Source organism: Mandrillus leucophaeus, unplaced genomic scaffold, assembly GCF_000951045.1.
Source record: "Mandrillus leucophaeus isolate KB7577 unplaced genomic scaffold, Mleu.le_1.0 Scaffold152, whole genome shotgun sequence".
Lineage (NCBI taxonomy): Eukaryota > Metazoa > Chordata > Mammalia > Primates > Cercopithecidae > Mandrillus > Mandrillus leucophaeus.
Window position 1 is genome coordinate 4,127,151 of NW_012101499.1, and position 18,894 is coordinate 4,146,044.

Consider the following 18,894-nt stretch of genomic DNA (forward strand, 5'->3'; position numbering starts at 1 on the left):
TGAGTAGCTGGGATTACAGTCATGCACCACCATGCCCAGCTAATTTTTTTTTTTTTTTTTAAGTAGAGATGGTGTTTCACCATATTGGCTAGGCAGGTCTCAAACTCCTGACCTCCAGTAATCCGCTCGCCTCGACCTCCCAAAGTGCTGGGATTACAGGCATGAGCCACTGCGCCTGGCCAAAATTTAAAATTCAAGTTACTTGAAGCCTGGACACACTTTCCTGGCTAGTTGGGCTATGTAAAGGTTGGTGGCATTATTCCTCCTGCTGTGTAAGCAGATCCAGGCCCCAGAAAGAAGGGACCAGGTTATATAATCATTTTTGAAAAGTTTGCTACAAAAATGGATGGCCTGTTATAAGCCAGGATACAAAGTAAGGATGAGGATAAGGGAGGGACATTTTCTTCCAGAAAAAAAGATATTTTCTGAAGAGTCTCAGTTCATAATTTTCCCAAAATGGTTGGAAGAGAGGATAAAATCTCAATACGAATTTCAAAATACTGTCTCCGTGAGGGGCCAAAAGTTGCCTTGCTGAGGATCTTTGTAGGTCTTAAAATCAGAGTACTAGCATTTCCCAACTGGCATCCTTTGAAATGATTTTCTAAATGCAGTGAATAATATATCATCACCAGAAGTATACCCAGGCCAAGTAGGGAATAATGCTACACACTCCCTTCTCTCAGGGACGGTCGATCTCCTTTAGAGATTTCCAGGACATACTAGCATAATAAAGGCATCTGAGAAATATTATTTCTAAAATTTGAACATAGAATACTTTTTGAGTAACACTAATTAATAGCCTACATAACAGCCCTTTAAGGAACACGAGTTTGGGGAAGCTTTGGTGTAGAGAGGCTTAAAGTTTTACAAAAAGAAAACATTTAAAGGAGAGATGTTCAGCTGCTTAAAATGAAGGAGCTTGTTTGACATGGCTTCATCATAGGTGTTCACCTGTGCCAGAGGACGCATGTTCTTAACCAGTGCTTTTTTTTTTTTTTTTTAAATTTTTTTTTTTTTTTTTTTGATATTATGAGCTGCGAAAAAACTAGGTTCTCCTTAGGGAAAAAAATACATGCAAATGCTCACAAACTTTTAAATTCCCACTTTAATGGGGTGGCGATCCCTGAAGGCCCTTTCTGTAACCCTGGTGTCTTTCAGGAAACCCAGGTGGAGATCCCTGTTTAAATTACTTTCCATTTCAAGAGCACTTCTTAGATTCTTTCAAAAAGGATATTTTAAATTTCACATTACTGTTAAAAAATTAGCCAGGTATGGTGGTACATGCCTGTAGTCCCAGCTACTCGGGAGGCTGAGGTGGGAGGATGACTTGAGGCTGGGAGGCAGAGGTTGCAGTAAGCTAAGATCACGCTACTTCAGTGCAGCCTGGCCAACAGGGCCAGACCTTGTCTCAAAAATAAAAAACAAATTTTACCTTGTTAATGCTGTCTACTGAGAAGATACAACAATTTAGGAATTTTAAAGTTTAAGCTTATAAGTTTTATTTTCTAAAAAATAATTTTTTTTTCAGCTTTTTCTAAGAGCGTCAACAGTCTTATCTTGTCAATATGTCTGTTTATCTTTAAACAGAGGATTTTTCTCCAACAATTATAGAAGAACAGGCTCGTGAACATATTCGGCAAAACCTAGAAAGTTTCATAAGACAAGACTTTCCAGGTAAATGATTTATTTTTTATTTTTAAGAAAAGTAGTGTGACCTTTCTTTCAAATGAGTTCTTGTGTTATAAGCACACTGATTTTGAGAATCAGGGTTTCCGTTGTTTTGTGATATACCCAGGATGGTCCTTGGTCTGCCAAATCCTCGTTTACCAACAGAAACAGTATAGGGTTTATTCTAGCAAGTGCCTAGTGAATTTCATTGAATAGTGTGTTTAGAGTCAAAACTAAGCTTACATTATTAAATGTGTTGAGGTGATCTAACATTTTCCTTGAAATGTCTTTGCATTTAAGAATAAAGAAGCACCTGGTAATCTTTCTTGCCATATACAGCTTGTATGTAAGGGAAGCTTTGAGAGAAAAAGATTTTAGAATAAATGCCCAGTTAATCAGAGAGCGTAAGTGTGAGATTAACATAGGATAGTTAAACAACTGGGTGTGTTTGATTCATGAGAGGGCCATTTTGATCAAAAATTAAATGTACTCAGGTAATTAGTTATTACTTTTCATATATCCCTAACAGGAACTAAATTGAGCCTGTTTGGCTCCTCCAAAAATGGATTTGGGTTCAAACAGAGTGACCTTGACGTCTGTATGACAATTAATGGACTTGAAACTGCTGAGGTACAGTGACCACATAAAACTTCCATTTGCTGTGGCAGTGTGATTTAACCAATCTAGACTGACATTGCAGCTTGATATTTTCCAAATTGATCAGGGCATACCATATAGAGTGTGCTGTTTGGCACAGTCTCTGGCCAAATACATTAAGAAGCTTATAAAGGTTGTGAGGAATGTGAGGAGTAGAAAGGTTATACTTTCACCCTGTAGCAAAAAGTGGATTGGAAAGTGATGCCTGGGAATTCTATATAGCCAAACCAATCTCTCCAGTGTCCCGTTGGCTTGGCTACTGTGCTGACTTGGCTCACACACCCACATAAGGTTATCTATAAAGTTTATTACCAGACAGGCAGTGTGGTAAATGGTAAGAGTACTTAACCTTATAGTCCAGAGACCTGGATTTGAGACAAACTTGGTTTCATCAGTACCTAAACATGTGGTCTTTGGTAAATAATCGATAAAGAATAATATCTGTTCCTCCTGCCTCTGCTGATTTTTGTACACATTATCATGGATCATGTAGGTCAGGAGTCAGCAAACGATGGCCCTTGGGCTAACTTCAGCCCCCCACTGCCTGTTTTTGTGAATAAAGTTTTATTGGAACAGAATCACACCCATTCACATATGTAATGTCTATGGCTGCTTTCACTTTGTAAGTGCAGAGTTTAGTAGTTGTAAGAGACCATATGGCACGCAAAGCAAAACAAGCTTGCCAGCCCCTGGGATATCTGAAGGCATTTATAAAATATAAAACACTGTATAAAGGTATAAAGTCTGGGAAGTGCTGAGTCCCTATTCTTTTAAATCCTTAACAGCAGTCCAAATGCTGGATATCCAAATGAATGATGCTGCTGTTGCTGAAGGCCTTTTTGTACCTTTTCTTAGTTTCAAGTCTTTCTATTTTGAGGATGTATCTGATTTGGGAAAATAGTCAAAAGTGATCTAGCCTGAATTTGAATAAAGTATATAAGCAAGATTGGCTCAACATATGGAATGACCCTATCATACATCCTCAAGATTGATTTATTTACTCACTTTTTTTACATGGCTTATAAGCTAGTTTTGAGGGCATTTCTAAAGTAACATTCTAAGTATGTTCTGGGATTTTTATAACCATCAAAAAGGCGTATGTTGATAGAGTCAGCCCAAATATTTTAAAGAATGATTTATTTGAGATACTATTTGTATTTGCTGTATGACTTTAGTTATATACATTATAATTCTGGCTAGTCCTGTAGGGAAATAATTTGAGCTTAATCACTCTCCACAGCAATTCATCAACTCTTAAACCATAATGAAGGTCTATTTAGAATAAATGAACTGGGGCACAGAAGCCTCCTCTTATCTATTCTGGGACGTGGGGTACATCCGAGTGATATTATGTGGAGGGGAAGAAATGAAGGTCCTCAGCCATGGTTCAGAGACTTTTTTGGAAGCCCTGGGTCCATAGACTTCCTGACTGAGTTTAGCCTTTGTTGCATACCCAAAAATAATTAGGAAGTAGGGTGTTTAGTGGTTTTTGTACCCTCAGGATATTTCCTGTGAATACTGACTCTAATACCCAACTAGAAAGGAAAAATATATATATAGACTGACTTGAAATTAATTACATTATTTCTGAAGGTAATGGAAACTATAGCCAGTTTCAGAACCTGTCTTCCAGTTTTGGTTAAGTTCTTTGTGCCTTCTTTGTTGCAGGGATTGGACTGTGTCAGAACTATTGAAGAATTAGCAAGAGTCCTCAGAAAACATTCAGGTACCTTTGTAAACTTTTTCTAAAAATATTTCTGACTTTTAATTAGCGTTTTATATAGTCTTCCCTCGGTATCCATGGGGTATTAGTTCCAGGCCCACCCATCGCTTCTCACCCCTCCCTTCCCCAGCAGATAAAAAAAATCCCTAGGTGCTCAAGTTCCTTATATAAAATGGCAGATATACCTAATGTAAATGACGAGTTAATGGGTGCAGCACACCAACATGGCACGTGTATACATATGTAACAAACCTGCACGTTGTGCACGTGTACCCTAGAACTTAAAGTATAATAAAAAATAAAATAGCATAGTATTTGCATATAACCTATATACATCCTTCCATATACTTTTAGTCATCTCTGGGTTACTTACAATATCTAATACAGTGTAAATACTATATAAATAGTATTATACTGTATTTTTTATTTGTATTATTTTTTATTGTTGTATCATTAGTTTTTTTTATTAGTTGCTTTTTTCCCTCAAATATTTTTGGTTTGTATTTGATTGGATATGGGGATGCAGGACCCACAGACATGAAAGGCCAATCGTATTTAGAGTTTACTAATGCCATGAAGCTGTATAGTGGCTCATTCATGGAATAATTACAGTATTAATGTCTTTTTAAAATCTTGTATGCTTAAGTATGAAAGACTGAGGAATTGGTGATAATTTATGTGCATATTGTTGCCTAGCTCAGTTTTATTTCAAGACAAAGCCTGCACCAGACAGGCAAGAAAGTCTGTAAATTCTTTTCCTTTGTTGGCATTGTATAAGTCAAAGTGTGGGAGTTGCTGATGGTGTGAAGTGTCAAGGAAAGCACCCCAGACTGGGCTTGTGGGTTGAATTTGCAGCTGTTCTGCTCAACAAGCTGTGTGTGACCATGAACAAGTCGTTCACTTGAAGTGATCTCTTTTTTTAAGAAATTGGATCTTGCTAGGCTGTCCAGGCTAGTCTCTGAACTCCTGGGCTCAAGTGATCCTCCTGCCTTGGCCTCCCAAAGTGCTGGGATTACAGGTGTGAGCCACTACGCCTGGCCTGATCTCTTTTTTTCATTGATAAATTGAGAAAACTGAACTAGGTAATTTCTAGAGTATTTACAGCTATAAAATGTATAGATTTTGTAAACCATGCACACACTTCAAATGCTGTTAACATATCCTTTTGTTGTCATGGCAGCTGTGGATACCGTTAACAGTGAAAAATCTTCTTTTAAAATGTAGTTCAGCAAACTTCTGTGCTAAGAACTGAGAATGAAAGTGAACAATGTTTGGCCCCTGTCCTCAGGAGCTTAAAATCCATGGTCTGTCCATGAAAAGTTTTTGTACATTTTGGTTAGGAACAGACTTTAAGTCACAGCATGAACGTGCCCTGACACCTAGACACACACATACTTTTCTTTGGTCATTGAAGTAAACATTTCCCTTAACTTGGGAATTCCACCTCTAAAGATCATGTGTTTTGTTTTGTTTTGTTTTGAAGGTCGTGCAAAGAAACTAAAGTACTAAGTTAGCATGACTATTAATTTTTTAGTATTGAGCTAGGTTTATAACTTTGTGTTTTGAAATAATTTAATTTCACATTTAAAGGAAAGCAGCAAAAGTTGCATAAAGAGTTCCACATATAGCTTTTATTCAGATCCACCAATTAACATTTTCCATATTTGATTCATCATTCCGTCTTTTGCTTGCTCTCAATTTCTTCCTGTACCATTTGAGATTAAGCTGCAGACATTATGTCCTTTCCCCTAAATACCTCAGTATATATTTCCTAAGAAGGAACAATGTTAAAAACAGATCATTTTTAGATTAGAAATGACTTAGGCACACAGATGATGTATAATAATAATGGAATGCAGATTGCCTGGAACAAGAATTTCATAACAACTAGAGAGCTGTGTTTAAAACTTCATATCTTTAAAACAGTCTCCCCAGGTATTTTATTGGGTGCCTCCTATGTGCACAACACTGTGTTGGATACTTAGGGATGGTGGAAAAGTTAAAAAATCTATATGTTTTTCTTTTGAAAGCTTCCATATCTTAAGAGGTAAGGTAATCTTCCAAACTATGTAACGACGTAAGGTAATATTCAGTTAAATAACTTCTAAGAAGAGAGAATGTGGGAAAGAGTTGCACAGGGGAGGCTGATGGAAGAGATGGAGGTTGCTCTGATCTCGGATGATGGTGAATACAATTTGAAAAGGATGGGAAAAGAAATCATTTCTAAGTGCATAGATGTGAATGTGAGACTGTGGGATATTTTGGAGAGCAGTGAGAAGATTGGAGATTTGGAGATTTTTAAATGGGAAATATTTGGAGTAAAAATCTCTACATTTGGAGATTTTTAAATGGGAAATATTAGGAGATAAGGTGAAGTCTATAGATATTTGGAAACACTGGAATTTCTTCAGGAGGGAAAGGACCCAATAAAAGCATAACATAAGGTTTTTAGGCAGCTGGTGTGGTCTTTTAGGGAAAGTGTAATCTAGATGACAGGGCAGCAGGACCTCAGCCAGGGTGCCACTGGTACTAACAGGAAAACGATATGAGAGATTCCAAGTGGGAAAATTTCCTAGATTTGGTACCTACAAGTAGGAAGTAAGAACTGAGGTCTATATCTGGGTATTTGAGAACCAGGAATATTTGCAGAGAACCACCTGTGTGGAAGTGTTCAGTTTGCCATGAGCATATAATCTCCAAGAGTTAACATTCCAGAAAGCAATTAGAAATATGGGGTTGCCTGTCAGAATTGAAGATGAAAGTAAAACCGTTTTTTGTATTGAAAGCCTTGGAGAAAAAGAGAGAGATTGAGAGAAAGCGACTAGACAGAAATTAAGAAAAGAGACTGAAAAGGAACTGGGAAGATAGGCTGTGAATAAATCCTAGACCTGGAAGTGTTATAATGATCAACAGTGTCAAATTCCAGAATGGGAAGGATATGAAGACAAGGGCCCTGTCTAATTTAGAGGTGGGATAGCAAATACTAGGTGGAGGTTCTGGAATCAGACTCTGGTTTTAAATTCCATCTCCCCCTTGCTGGCTGTGCAATCCCAGAAAGTCACTCAGCTCCATAACAAGCACTCAGTTCCTCATCTCTAAAGTGGAAATAACAATTCTATGGCATTTGAGTTTAAGAACGATAATACATTAAAGTGCAAAGCCTAGCATATTCTAAGTATTCAGCAAAATGAGCTTCCTTGCCCCCTTTCCCCATCAGATTGTTTCATTTCCTGTGTCTGCCACACAGATTTTTTCCTGAAATGTCTTCTACCTACTTATTTTGTCCTGTGTTCTATGATATGATTACTATGTATCTGCTTTCTAGAAACCACCACTTAGCTCTCTCAGTAGAAACTCAAACTCTGACATCTCAGAATGAGCTTATCTTTCGCTTTACTGCTTTGCTTCAGCAGCAACCAACTCTGTTAATCTCCCCTTCCTTCTGAATCCTCTTTCATGGTTGTTGATATTGGCATCCTTGGAATCAACAAAACGGGTGAAATGATAATTAGCCTGACCCACACTAAGTTCAGTGTAAGTTGGGAGTCAATCTTACCTAGATTTGAATTCCAGCTCCACAATTTACCAGCTGCATATTCCTAAGCTTGTGAATCTTTCTGGGTCTCTGTTGCCTCATCTTACAGATGAGGGTGATAAACCTAAGAATGTAATGTTTGTAAAGGAGTCTTACATATCCCTATCACGCATTAGGTGCTCAGGAAGTGGTAGCACTTACTCTTAAAACCCTGATCCTCTCTTATTAGCTCTTGCTCCCCACCCAGTTACAGATGCTCTCAAACATGCCTTGCTTCTGCTGTGTATTCCCATGCCACCATGAAAGTTCACACCCAGTTATTTTTCATAAGTGGTCACCCTGCCTCTATTCCTGGTGCTTCCAGTCTGTCCACTGCCAGGGGTATTGTCTAACTAGATGTGGTCAGTGATTCCTCCCAGCTTAGACCAGTTCATCGGCTCCTCTTTGATTCTAAGGATAATTCTTAGCAAAATGTGTATGTTCTGTAGTTGGGCCCTTCCCAGTTTCTCCACCATCTCCTATGCCTCATATTCCATTCCCTCATGTTCATTCTGTAACCTATACAATTCTCTGGAACTTCCCTGAACATACCATTCTATTTCAGGCATCTACGCTTTTTGTGTACAGTTTGCCTTGCCTGGTAAATTCCCTCAACTGCCACGATTTTTGCTGGTTTTTCTCTCTTTTTCAAAGCTTAGCTCAGGCAGTTTCCTCTCTCCTATTGAAATTAATTCCTATTAACTTCATAACTTCTAGCTTTAAGGTAAGTAACTTGTTTGGAGGATGATTGTCCCTTAGGCTTTTCTCCAAATTAGATACAGTCACATGGAGAGAATGTACACATGTGTGTACATACAATCCAGTAAGTTCCCAGAGGGGAGTGACTGAGTCTTGTAGTTCTAGTATCAATGAGTTTAATAAATGTAAACTTTGCCAGACTAATCTTCCCAGATGTTTGTTAATAACGGAATTCTTTGATGAGTCCTAATGAATGCAATGAAACAGGCCAAAGTTAGGTTTACACCATTTAATATTGAAACATTAACGTAAGAGTGACTTATATCTCCAGCTGCTGTATTTAATGATAACATTTTATTTCCCAACTTAGGTCTGAGAAACATCTTACCTATTACAACAGCAAAGGTGCCAATTGTGAAGTTCTTCCATTTGAGAAGTGGTCTGGAAGTAGATATCAGTTTGTATAACACATTGGTAAGGTTTTTTTCAGGCTTTTTGTTTAGAGAGATAAAGGGAACAAATGTCTCACCTTACAGAAACCTCAAATTAAAGAAGACATTCATTTCATCTTAGTCAATCTTTCAAGAGTTGTTATGCCTACTTGCTGTGAACCTGGCAGTGTTCTGAGGCTGAGAATTCAAAGATAATTCAGATATGTTTCAGGGATTTATAGGACCTCTCTGACCCTTTGGGGGTGTTTTTGCAGAGAGATCTTATGTCTACTGAAAGGGAACTGATTGTTTATTTCGCCAGCCCTTATTTTCTAGATGTTCAGACCAAGGACATACAAAAGCCATGAGGTCAGATGTTACTTATAATTCTTTATTATTGTCTAGTAAGTTAATGAAGATTGTCTTTAGGGAAAAAAAAAAAAAGGTTAATTTCAGTTGAAATGCCTTCTTCCTAAAATGAATCACACTGTAAACCTATTTAGAATATTCCAGCTTAAAATCTTTTCATCTAGGTTCGCCTGGTGGCTCATGCTTGTAATCCTAGCACTTTGGGAGGCTGATAGGAGAGGATCACTTGAGCCCAGGAGTTCATGACCAGCCTGGGCAACATAGTGAGATCCCATCTCCATTATTTAAAACAACTACCACAAAAAAAAAAAAACCCAAAAAAACCCTTTACACTTCATTGTTAGTCTTATAGTGTTATTTCCTTTTAACAGGCCCTTCATAACACAAGGCTTTTATCTGCTTATTCCGCCATTGATCCCAGAGTGAAGTATTTGTGCTATACCATGAAAGTATTTACAAAGGTGAGTATGCTTCCTATTGTGACTTATCAGGAAATTTCATTGCATCTTTAAACACTGTTGAAAACATAAATCTATTTTTTAATGAACTATAGTCATGTGAAATGCATCATATAGCTATTTGGGAGACCCTATGAAGAAAGCTAAAATTTTGTTCTGAATTTTATACAATGACCTGAACTTGCATGTAGCCAACTGTCCACTGCTTTGCTAGGTTGGGTTGGTTTTGCCTTTGAAAATGTGATTTTTATATTAGTCCTCAACATTTGCACTTTACTTTTAGTGATAATAGAATGGATGCAAAGTTAGCAGAAAACAGACCTTTCCTTTGTTCTTTGTTTTCCTTTTTTGTTTTCCTTCCGTCTAGATGTGTGATATTGGTGATGCATCTAGAGGCAGCTTATCATCATATGCATATACTCTTATGGTGCTATATTTTCTCCAGCAGAGGAATCCACCAGTCATTCCTGTCCTTCAAGAGGTATTAATGAATGAAATTGTATTTCTTCTCTGGAAAACTGGGTGATCTCTGAGCCTTTCTCCTCCTCGAAAATTCTGTGGTTCTGTAGTTAATTTTTTACCTATTTTCCTAGAAGTTTTTGTATCAATGCATTAAGTTTGTAATCCATACTAATAGTTTAAAAATTAATTTCAGATATACAAAGGTGAAAAGAAACCTGAAATATTTGTTGATGGCTGGAATATTTATTTTTTTGATCAAATAGATGAACTGGTACGTATTTTAAGAGTAAAGATTTTCCTATATCCTTGACTAAAAATTAGCTATACTACAGTGTAGATGGCCAACAACTATTTTATTGCTTGTTGTATTTATTTATCTTATGATAGTAAAAAAAAATAGTGTTTACAGATGTTTTCTTTGATGTGAAAATATTTTTACTAAGCCAAGTGAATTTCTAGGGACTATATCTAGTATTTCTTTAATGCCTAATAATTCCAAGTGGTTAAGTAGCTTTATTCCAAGTGAATGAATATTTTTCTGTGGTTTTTGTACCCAGAGTTTAGAAAGACTTCCACTGAACTAAAGAGATCTAATAACCTACGTATCACCAAGGCTCTTAGAATCTATTTCTGGATCCTCCGACTAACGTGTTCTGAGACTTGACACTGAAAACTCTGAGCGCTTCTATCTCCAAGTCGTAGAGTAAAGATTAAAAGTTGTGTAATTGAGCTCTAGTTAATTAGAAATAAATCCAAATTTACTCCCTAAGATACAAATGAATGTTGATATTAACACTTCACTAAAGACCATGGTATCCCTTGTTCCCTTCTATTTCTAGCCTGCCTATTGGCCAGAATGTGGAAAAAATACCGAATCTGTTGGGCAGTTATGGTTGGGCCTTCTTCGTTTCTACACGGAGGAATTTGATTTTAAAGAACATGTTATTAGCATCAGGAGAAAAAGTCTGCTTACAACTTTTAAGAAACAGTGGACCTCAAAATACATTGTTATTGAAGGTACGAATACAAGTAAACTTGAAGTTGAATAGACTATAGAGCTTGAACTATAAGGACATTGTTCTTCCTCCTTGCAGAGCTCTTCCAGCTGCTTGGGGTGTGCAGTGCCCCAGTCTCATTGTCCATACCCGGCCAACTTGTCTCTTTCCCGCCTAAAGATTTGTTTTTAAATGACTGAAGCCATTTCACCGTGACAAATTTTTTACTATTGTTGGACACATACTGAAGAATAAGGCATCAGTAGTGATAAGGCAGCTTCAAGAAAGTGGGACTTTTACAAAATTCCTGTTCGGGGGTTTGAAGAGTGCCACTAAGTGAATTTTCAAGATCTTCATTCGCTATTGATGGAGTTCACCTATAAGTAATTGTACATAAATTTTGACATTTATTTTGACCATATGGAAGCCTTTTCTTTTTCTATTTTTTTATTTTTTGAGATGGAATTTCGCTCTTGTTGCCCAGGCTGGAGTGCAGTAGCGCTATCTCAGCTCACTGCAACCTCCGCCTCCCAGGTTCAAGCAATTCTCCTGCCTCAGCCACCTGAGTAGTTGGGATTACAGGCGCCTGCCACCACAACCAGCTAAATTGTTGTACTTCTAGTAGAGATGGGGTTTCACCATATTGGCCAGGCTGGTCTCGAACTCCTGACCTCAGGTGATCACCCACCTCCGCCTCCCCAAGTGCTAAGATTACAGGCGTGAGCCACTGCGCCTGGCCACCTTTTCTTTTTCTGTTAAAGGTAGTGATCTATTGGAGCCGTTGATGCTAATAGTTGATTGTTTATTTCCAATTTGTGGGATTCTTATTTTGAGACAAAATGGAATTTAAATGCCTTAGTTGAGAAATGACCTAAGAAATATTTTTTTTTAATTTTAATGAGATTTTTAAATTTTTAAATATATTTGTATCACATAAATAATATGGACTATTCTAAGTTGTGGTTTTATTATTATTTCTGCATATGGGCAGTGTTAAAATACAGTGAACTTTTGTAAAATGAAATTCAGATCACCATGGGTTACAAATACAGTTTTGATTTTTTAAAATCTCATGTGTCAAACACATAGAACTTTTGACTTACTCCTTTTCGTTATCACTGCAGTTCTTATCATCTGTCACTTATTAAGGTATTCCTTTTTTTTTTCTTAAGACAGTTTCGCTCTGTCTTCCAGGCTGGAGTACAATGGCGTGGTCTTGGCTCATTGCAACCTCCACCTCCCCAGTTCAAGTGATTCTCGTGCCTCAGCCTCCCGAGTAGCTGGGATTACAGGCATGCGCCACCACGCCTGGCTGATTTTTTTGTATTTTTAGTAGAGACGGGGTTTCACCACATTGGCTAGGCTAGTTTCAAACTCCTGACCTCAGGTGATCTGCCCAGTTCCGCCTCCCAACGTGCTGGGATTACAGGTGTGAGCCACTGCACCCAGCCTATTAATGTATTCTTTTTTAAGTTTTAAAGGTTATTATCTTTTGCCTCTAATTTTTACATTACTTTCAGACAAGCTGTTAGTAATAGGCTAAACTAAAAAGAAGACTTTATTCATAATCATATAACCAGCTATTTTAGAATTAAGGCATTTCAGTGGTGATAGTAGTCATTTGCTTTTGTTTTTGTGGGGGACGGAGTCTCACTGTGTCGCCCAGGCTGGAGTGTAATGGCAGGATCTCAGGTCACTGCACCCTTCGCCTCCTGGGTTCACATTCCTGGGTTCTCCTGTCATCAGCCTCCAGAGTAGCTGGGACTACAGGCGTACGCCACCACGCCTGGCTAATTTTTGTATTTTTAGTAGAGACAGTGTTTCACCATGTTGGCCAGGCTGGTCTCGAACTCTTGACCTCAGGTGATTAGCCCACCTCAGCCTCCCAAAGTGCTGGGATTACAGGCGTGAGCCACAGCACCCAACCAGTAGTAGTTTCTTTAACTGCACTGTAGCTAATATTGTAGTATCTCCACTACAGCAAGCAAATAACCAAAAATACACATGCACATATAAAAATCACTTGAAGAAAGAATGACCAAACTGATGAAGGTAACCTTCTCCTAGCAGTGATTATTGCGGGGTTAAGCTGAAGGAAGGGTCCTATACTTCGATAAACTTAGGCTCAATCTCAATATGGTACACCTGTTACTGTTCACTAGCAGCGTAACTGGCTAGTGGAAGATGCCTCTTTTTACTTCTCTTGTGTATACTATATCCATGCAGTCCTTCATTTTCTCAGTAAGAGGATTCCCGAAAAAAGGTCATCACTTTTTTCTCTTTGCCTTCTTGAATATTGTTTTAGGGATGTAAAAAATAGAAGTTAGAGATCTACACATAATGTCTAAATTATGAATCATTATGGGTGTATATTATTTTAGATCACTTATAAAACAGTATTTGGGTTTAGAAATAGTGCTTCTAACCCCATTTATTTCATGAGACAGTTTATTCAGACCTCTCATACATCTTTGACATTAGCTTCATCATTCCTACCATTTCCTAGGTTATTTAACAAACAATATTCCAAAACACATCATATATACAGCTATGTAAGATGTTTGAGATGCAGACGAAGATGCAGACATATAAGATCAAATGAGAGTCTGTATTAAGCTTTTACTGGAAATTGTATCCCGAGATCCAGGTAGCCAATGGCATGCCACTGGGACAGATGTATATTTCTGTGTGTTTTATCTTATAAGTGTGTTTTGTAATCTCCATGATGAATTATTTTCTAAAGTGATCTTTAAGAAACTTGTTACATAGTGGGAACATTTAGTGCTAAAATGTTTTAAATGTATTTATAACTTCTATATACATCCAAAACTAGTGTCATTAAGTAATATCAGGCTAATGTGTCTTCTGCAAACAGTATTTTGTTCAAAAATAGGCAGCCAGTCGTAACATAAAGAGCTTTATAATGATTTAAATGTAAAGCAGTAACCTCTATTCTGATGAACACTGTAGTGGAAAAACTTGCCTTATGTTTAGGAATAAGTATTGCTTCGCTTTATTATAACTTTTAAGCTCATTTAACAGGTGTCATTTAAAACTTTTTTTTGCACTTCTTTTCTATGATGTGAATTTAAAACTTATTAATGATAAGCAAAGTAGATGATATCCTTGTCTTGTTTTATGAACTTCACTTATTGCGTGAATGGTGGCATTTTCTATTTGATTACCTTATTTGCTCTTAAATTTTTTTGCCTAGATCCCTTTGATTTGAATCATAATCTTGGAGCTGGATTATCAAGGAAAAGTAAGTTACTTCATTTGTCATTTTATTTTTTATTTTACTTATTTATTTACTTTTATAATAGAGACAGGGTCTTGCTTTTGTTGCCCAGGCTGGTCTCAAACTCCTGGGCTCAAGCTATCCTCCTACCCCAGCCTCCCAGAGTGCTAGAATAATGGGCACCACCAGGCCCAGGTAGTTTGTCATTTGTAATACAATCTCTTTTCCTTTTAACCCACCTCATTGAGTTCTTACTCTTCTTTTTAGTGACAAATTTTATAATGAAGGCTTTTATCAATGGTAGAAGAGTATTTGGTATTCCTGTCAAGGGATTTCCAAAGGACTACCCCTCAAAAATGGTAAGTGTCTGTTGAAAATACCAAAAAAAAAAAAAAAAAATGGTGCCTAATATGTACACATCACTTCAGTAGTAACTTAAATATTTAGAAAGTCGGTGAGTCTAGCCAAAATAAATGACTATAGTACAGAATAATTCCCAGAGCCCCCCTTTTTCTTAAACATCCCTGGGTAAAGGCCATCAGAATAGAGAGAAATAGCAAGAATTGGAGTTTGGGTGGAAAAATTATTAATTTTGCTGCTGCTGCTTTTCCTTGTAACATGGCACCAGGGACACATGTACCAGCTCTAGAGCAACTGCGAAAACAGAAAGAAAGTAAAGCTACATTCTAACGCCTGAGGTAGCTTCCTGATAGAGAAGATGGATTTAAGGTTGTTCCATTCTTGTTTTCCTCTTTGATACCTTTTTTTTTTTTCCTGGTTATCTGTGCTAGCCTTCATAGGTGCATTGCTGTTCCGCCAGCGTTTGGCTGGATGCCGGCCTTGGCCAAGCCCAGTTTGTACATATCTAGAATCTAGATTTTCCAATCTGCTTGCGAAAAGTAGTAAATCTTCTGCTGGGACTAGGGGGATAACAGTGCTTCCTGTAGCAGACAGGTATCTCTTCTCATATAACTTGATACTCGAGTTTTTAAGGAACCACATTTATTGAAAACAAAGCAGAATTGTGTCAAGAAAATAACTTCAGTGAGAGAAAAATGGCTAGGGACTAGATGGTCTTGTTAAGAATAATGTTATGTTTTTCTGCATTAATTTCCTTATAAAGACTTTTTAATGTTATTTTTAATTGACATATAATTTAGGGAGCACAACGTGATGATTTGATACATGTATATGGAATGATGAATTCAAGTTAATTAACATATATATATCACCTCACCATTTTTTGTGGGGAGACATTTGAGATTTACTCTTAATTATCTTGAAATATGCACTGTTATTGACTATAGTCACCCTGCTGTGCAACAGATCTCAAAACTTATTCCTCCTGTGTATCTGAAACTTTGTACCCTTTGACCAACAACCCCCTATTCCCTCTCTCCTCCCAGGGAAGACATTTAAAATTTAGCATAAGTGTTTTGTTTTATAGGCACATTCAGTGTTTGATTACATCTGTACATCTGGTTTTTGCTAGATATTGATGTGGCTTCTACACCAGTGCTTCTGAAACTTGTTAGAACAAATCACCTGAGGATTTTGTTAAAGTGCAGATTCTGATTCAGCAAGTCTAAGATCAGGCTCGAGACTGCTTTTCCAGCGAGCTCCCTGGGGGATGCTCATGTTGCTGGCCTCCACCTTAATTTTAGTACAAAGAGGCTACAGGCTAGACCATTATCTTTCCTTTGTTCTGTTATTTTTCCTTCGGTAGCCACAACTAAGCGAAGTAGCAACACATAGTTTTTTTTTTTTCTTTTCTTCAATATGATCTGTGTAATGCAAATCATGTTTCTCAATTCTTTAGGTTTAAAGCCTTTTCATGTGATAAAGAGACAAAGCCTTTGTACCTGGCCTCAACTCCCTCCCACATCCTGGGAAAACTGACTCACAGGGATGTGTAATCCGCTTCTTTAGAAGCGTGCTTAAACCTTTAGGGTTCGGGCTCATGAGTGCTCTGCATGACTAAAAGAAATAAACAAAAATGGATTTAGTTAAAACTATCCTGAGTTAGACCTTGATGGTTTTAGATTTTGTTTGGAATTAAGCAGTATAAATAATATTTATTAAAAGTAATGTTATATCAACATTGAATTGTAAGATGACTGTTTAATATCAAGTTTTGTGTTCCAATCTCACATGAATAGTTCAGACTTTTATATATTTATGTTCTTCTAGGAATACTTTTTTGATCCAGACGTGTTAACTGAAGGAGAGCTGGCCCCAAATGATAGATGTTGTCGAATTTGTGGGAAAATCGGACACTTTATGAAAGACTGTCCTATGAGGAGAAAGTAAGTAAATGTTCAGAAGGGGTGGTTGTGTTTTTATTTTCTTAATGTCCCAATTTTTAAATGAGGTACTATTATAACAAAGAAAATACACTTGTGTGAAATCCAGCAGTTTTCAGATACATTTACGTTTTTTATTTTATTTTTTAATGAAATGAAGTGATTTAAAACGTGACTTTAGGCCAGGTGCAGTGGTTCACGCCTGTAATCCCAGCGCTTTGGGAGGCTGAGGCGAGTGGATCACCTGAGGTCAGGAGTTTAAGACCAGCCTGACCAACATGGTGACCTATCTCTACTAAAAATTAGCCAGGCATGGTGGTGGGTGCCTGTAATCCCAGCTACTCGGGAGGCTGAGGCTGGAGAATCGCTTGAACCCCAGGAGGCAGAGATTGCAGTAAGCCGAGATCACACCATTGCACTCCAGCCTGGGCAACAGAGCGAGATTCTGTCTCAAAAAAAAAGCCAGGTGTAGTAGCTCACACCTGTAACCCCAGCACTTTGGGAGGCCAAGGTGGGTGGATCACTTGAGGCTAGGAGTTCAAGACCAGCCTTGCCAACATGGTGAAAAGAGGAAACAAAAATTCTTCCTTTTTACAGTAGTGAGAAGTTCAGAATCATTTCAGTCAGTGAACAGTCAAGGGAGCTCCTTCAGGAGCTCAGTGACGTTTCTAATGTACAGTACCTGTTCAGCACGTTGGGATTTATATTCACAAACGGTTCACTGGATTTTAACACTGTTTGTTTGTATTCCACTTAACCCTTAATAATTGTTGTGAGTAGGTAAGCCACGCAGTTTAGTCACCATGCTTTCTTCTGGTGGCGTTTATGGGGAGGGAAGAGAAACATGTTTTTGCTTTCTTGCCTGGGACACGTTGTTTTGGTGGTGTTTTTAACTGTACAGTAATATTTTGAAACATGGTGCTCAAATTAGGTTACCATCTGGAATTTGAGAAGCCCTTTTTTTCAGTCCTTTTCTTCATTACTCAAAAATCGGTGATTATTAGGACAAGGGAGAAATGATTTTGACGTTTTGAGAATATAAATCTTATAAATCTTATAACCATTGTTCCTTTGTGAATTTAAGCCTTCACATCCAAAATTTCCAGTGCCTAGTAAAGAAAGAATGCTAATGTGCCAGAAAGGCCATTCAAGAAATCACTCCAAGTATGATTTGCCTTTCATTACATCAGTGTCAAAGTAGGCATTCAACCAAGGAGTGCCACTAATGGCAGTTATTGGTTTTACAACACTAGAGCGACTTTGAAAATGAAAAAGAAAAACTGCACCCTTAAACCCTGAGGGAACGTCTTAATAGAGAAGATGGATTTTCATTTAGGTTCTTGCTTTTCCTTTTAAACTTTCTATTCCTGGTTATCTCTTAAATCTAGAATTGCCTTAATATTTTGGGAATTGCCTTACTATTTTGTTAGGCTTCTGTTTAGATTTTTGGTACTAATATGATGTCTTCTACAGAGTGAGACGGCGGCGAGATCAGGAAGATGCCCTGAACCAAAGATACCCTGAGAACAAGGAAAAAAGAAGCAAAGAGGACAAAGAAATTCACAACAAATACACAGAAAGGGAGGTGTCAACAAAAGAAGATAAGCCCATACAGTGCACACCTCAGAAAGCCAAGCCAGTGCGGGCAGCTGCTGACCTGGGGAGGGAGAAGATCCTCAGACCACCAGTGGAAAAATGGAAGAGACAGGATGACAAAGACTTAAGAGAAAAGCGTTGTTTTATTTGTGGAAGAGAAGGGCACATTAAAAAGGAATGCCCACAGTTTAAAGGCTCTTCAGGTATGGACACCTATCACACCTTGATGTTTGCTCTAACATCTCAAGGGAAATCTCCTTTTTAGAGCTCTTTACTATTTTAGTTATCTTTCTTTATCAATATATTTACTCAAAAAAGATCTTGTTTTCAAGAAAGTAAAATCCCTTCCCCCTCCTTTAATGTTGATCCTCCATATATCTTATTCCTGGCTTTATTTAGAGTCCTATGAGAGTCATTTGGTGAACTTTTCTAAGATTATCAGTGAGGTGAAAGTGTAGCCATCCCTGGTACCTGCAAATGTAGCCTCAGTGACCAGAAAAGAAGCTGCAACTTGAGCTTTGCTACTTGGTATATGTACTTGTGAAATCAAATCACAGGGGTGGCGGTAGCTAGAGTTATCTCAAGACACCATGCTCTGTGCACAGGTGAGCCACACACAGGCACATGCGTAGAAAAGGGAACAGAAAGAAATAGGCTGCATAGTTAGCAGTGGGTATATCTGCAGAGGGGAATTATGGAAGATTTCTTTCTGTAGATTTTG

The 18,894-nt window shown here is 37.8% G+C and overlaps 1 protein-coding gene across 4 annotated transcripts in view; it reads left to right on the plus strand.

Annotated features, from left to right (window-relative positions):
* ZCCHC6 (zinc finger, CCHC domain containing 6) overlaps positions 1-18,894 on the plus strand; it is a 75,221-nt gene that overhangs the window by 33,002 nt on the left and 23,325 nt on the right. For 3 of the 4 annotated variants that reach the window (XM_011975213.1, XM_011975214.1, XM_011975212.1), the window contains exons 15-26: positions 1,588-1,674; positions 2,198-2,298; positions 3,994-4,051; positions 8,692-8,795; positions 9,493-9,582; positions 9,947-10,060; positions 10,235-10,312; positions 10,881-11,058; positions 14,251-14,298; positions 14,542-14,633; positions 16,465-16,580; positions 18,051-18,376. In XM_011975213.1, the coding sequence (XP_011830603.1) occupies positions 1,588-1,674; positions 2,198-2,298; positions 3,994-4,051; positions 8,692-8,795; positions 9,493-9,582; positions 9,947-10,060; positions 10,235-10,312; positions 10,881-11,058; positions 14,251-14,298; positions 14,542-14,633; positions 16,465-16,580; positions 18,051-18,376 (1,392 nt within the window). The remainder of the gene's footprint in view (positions 1-1,587; positions 1,675-2,197; positions 2,299-3,993; positions 4,052-8,691; positions 8,796-9,492; positions 9,583-9,946; positions 10,061-10,234; positions 10,313-10,880; positions 11,059-14,250; positions 14,299-14,541; positions 14,634-16,464; positions 16,581-18,050; positions 18,377-18,894) is intronic. The other variant, XM_011975215.1, reaches the window with a different exon arrangement.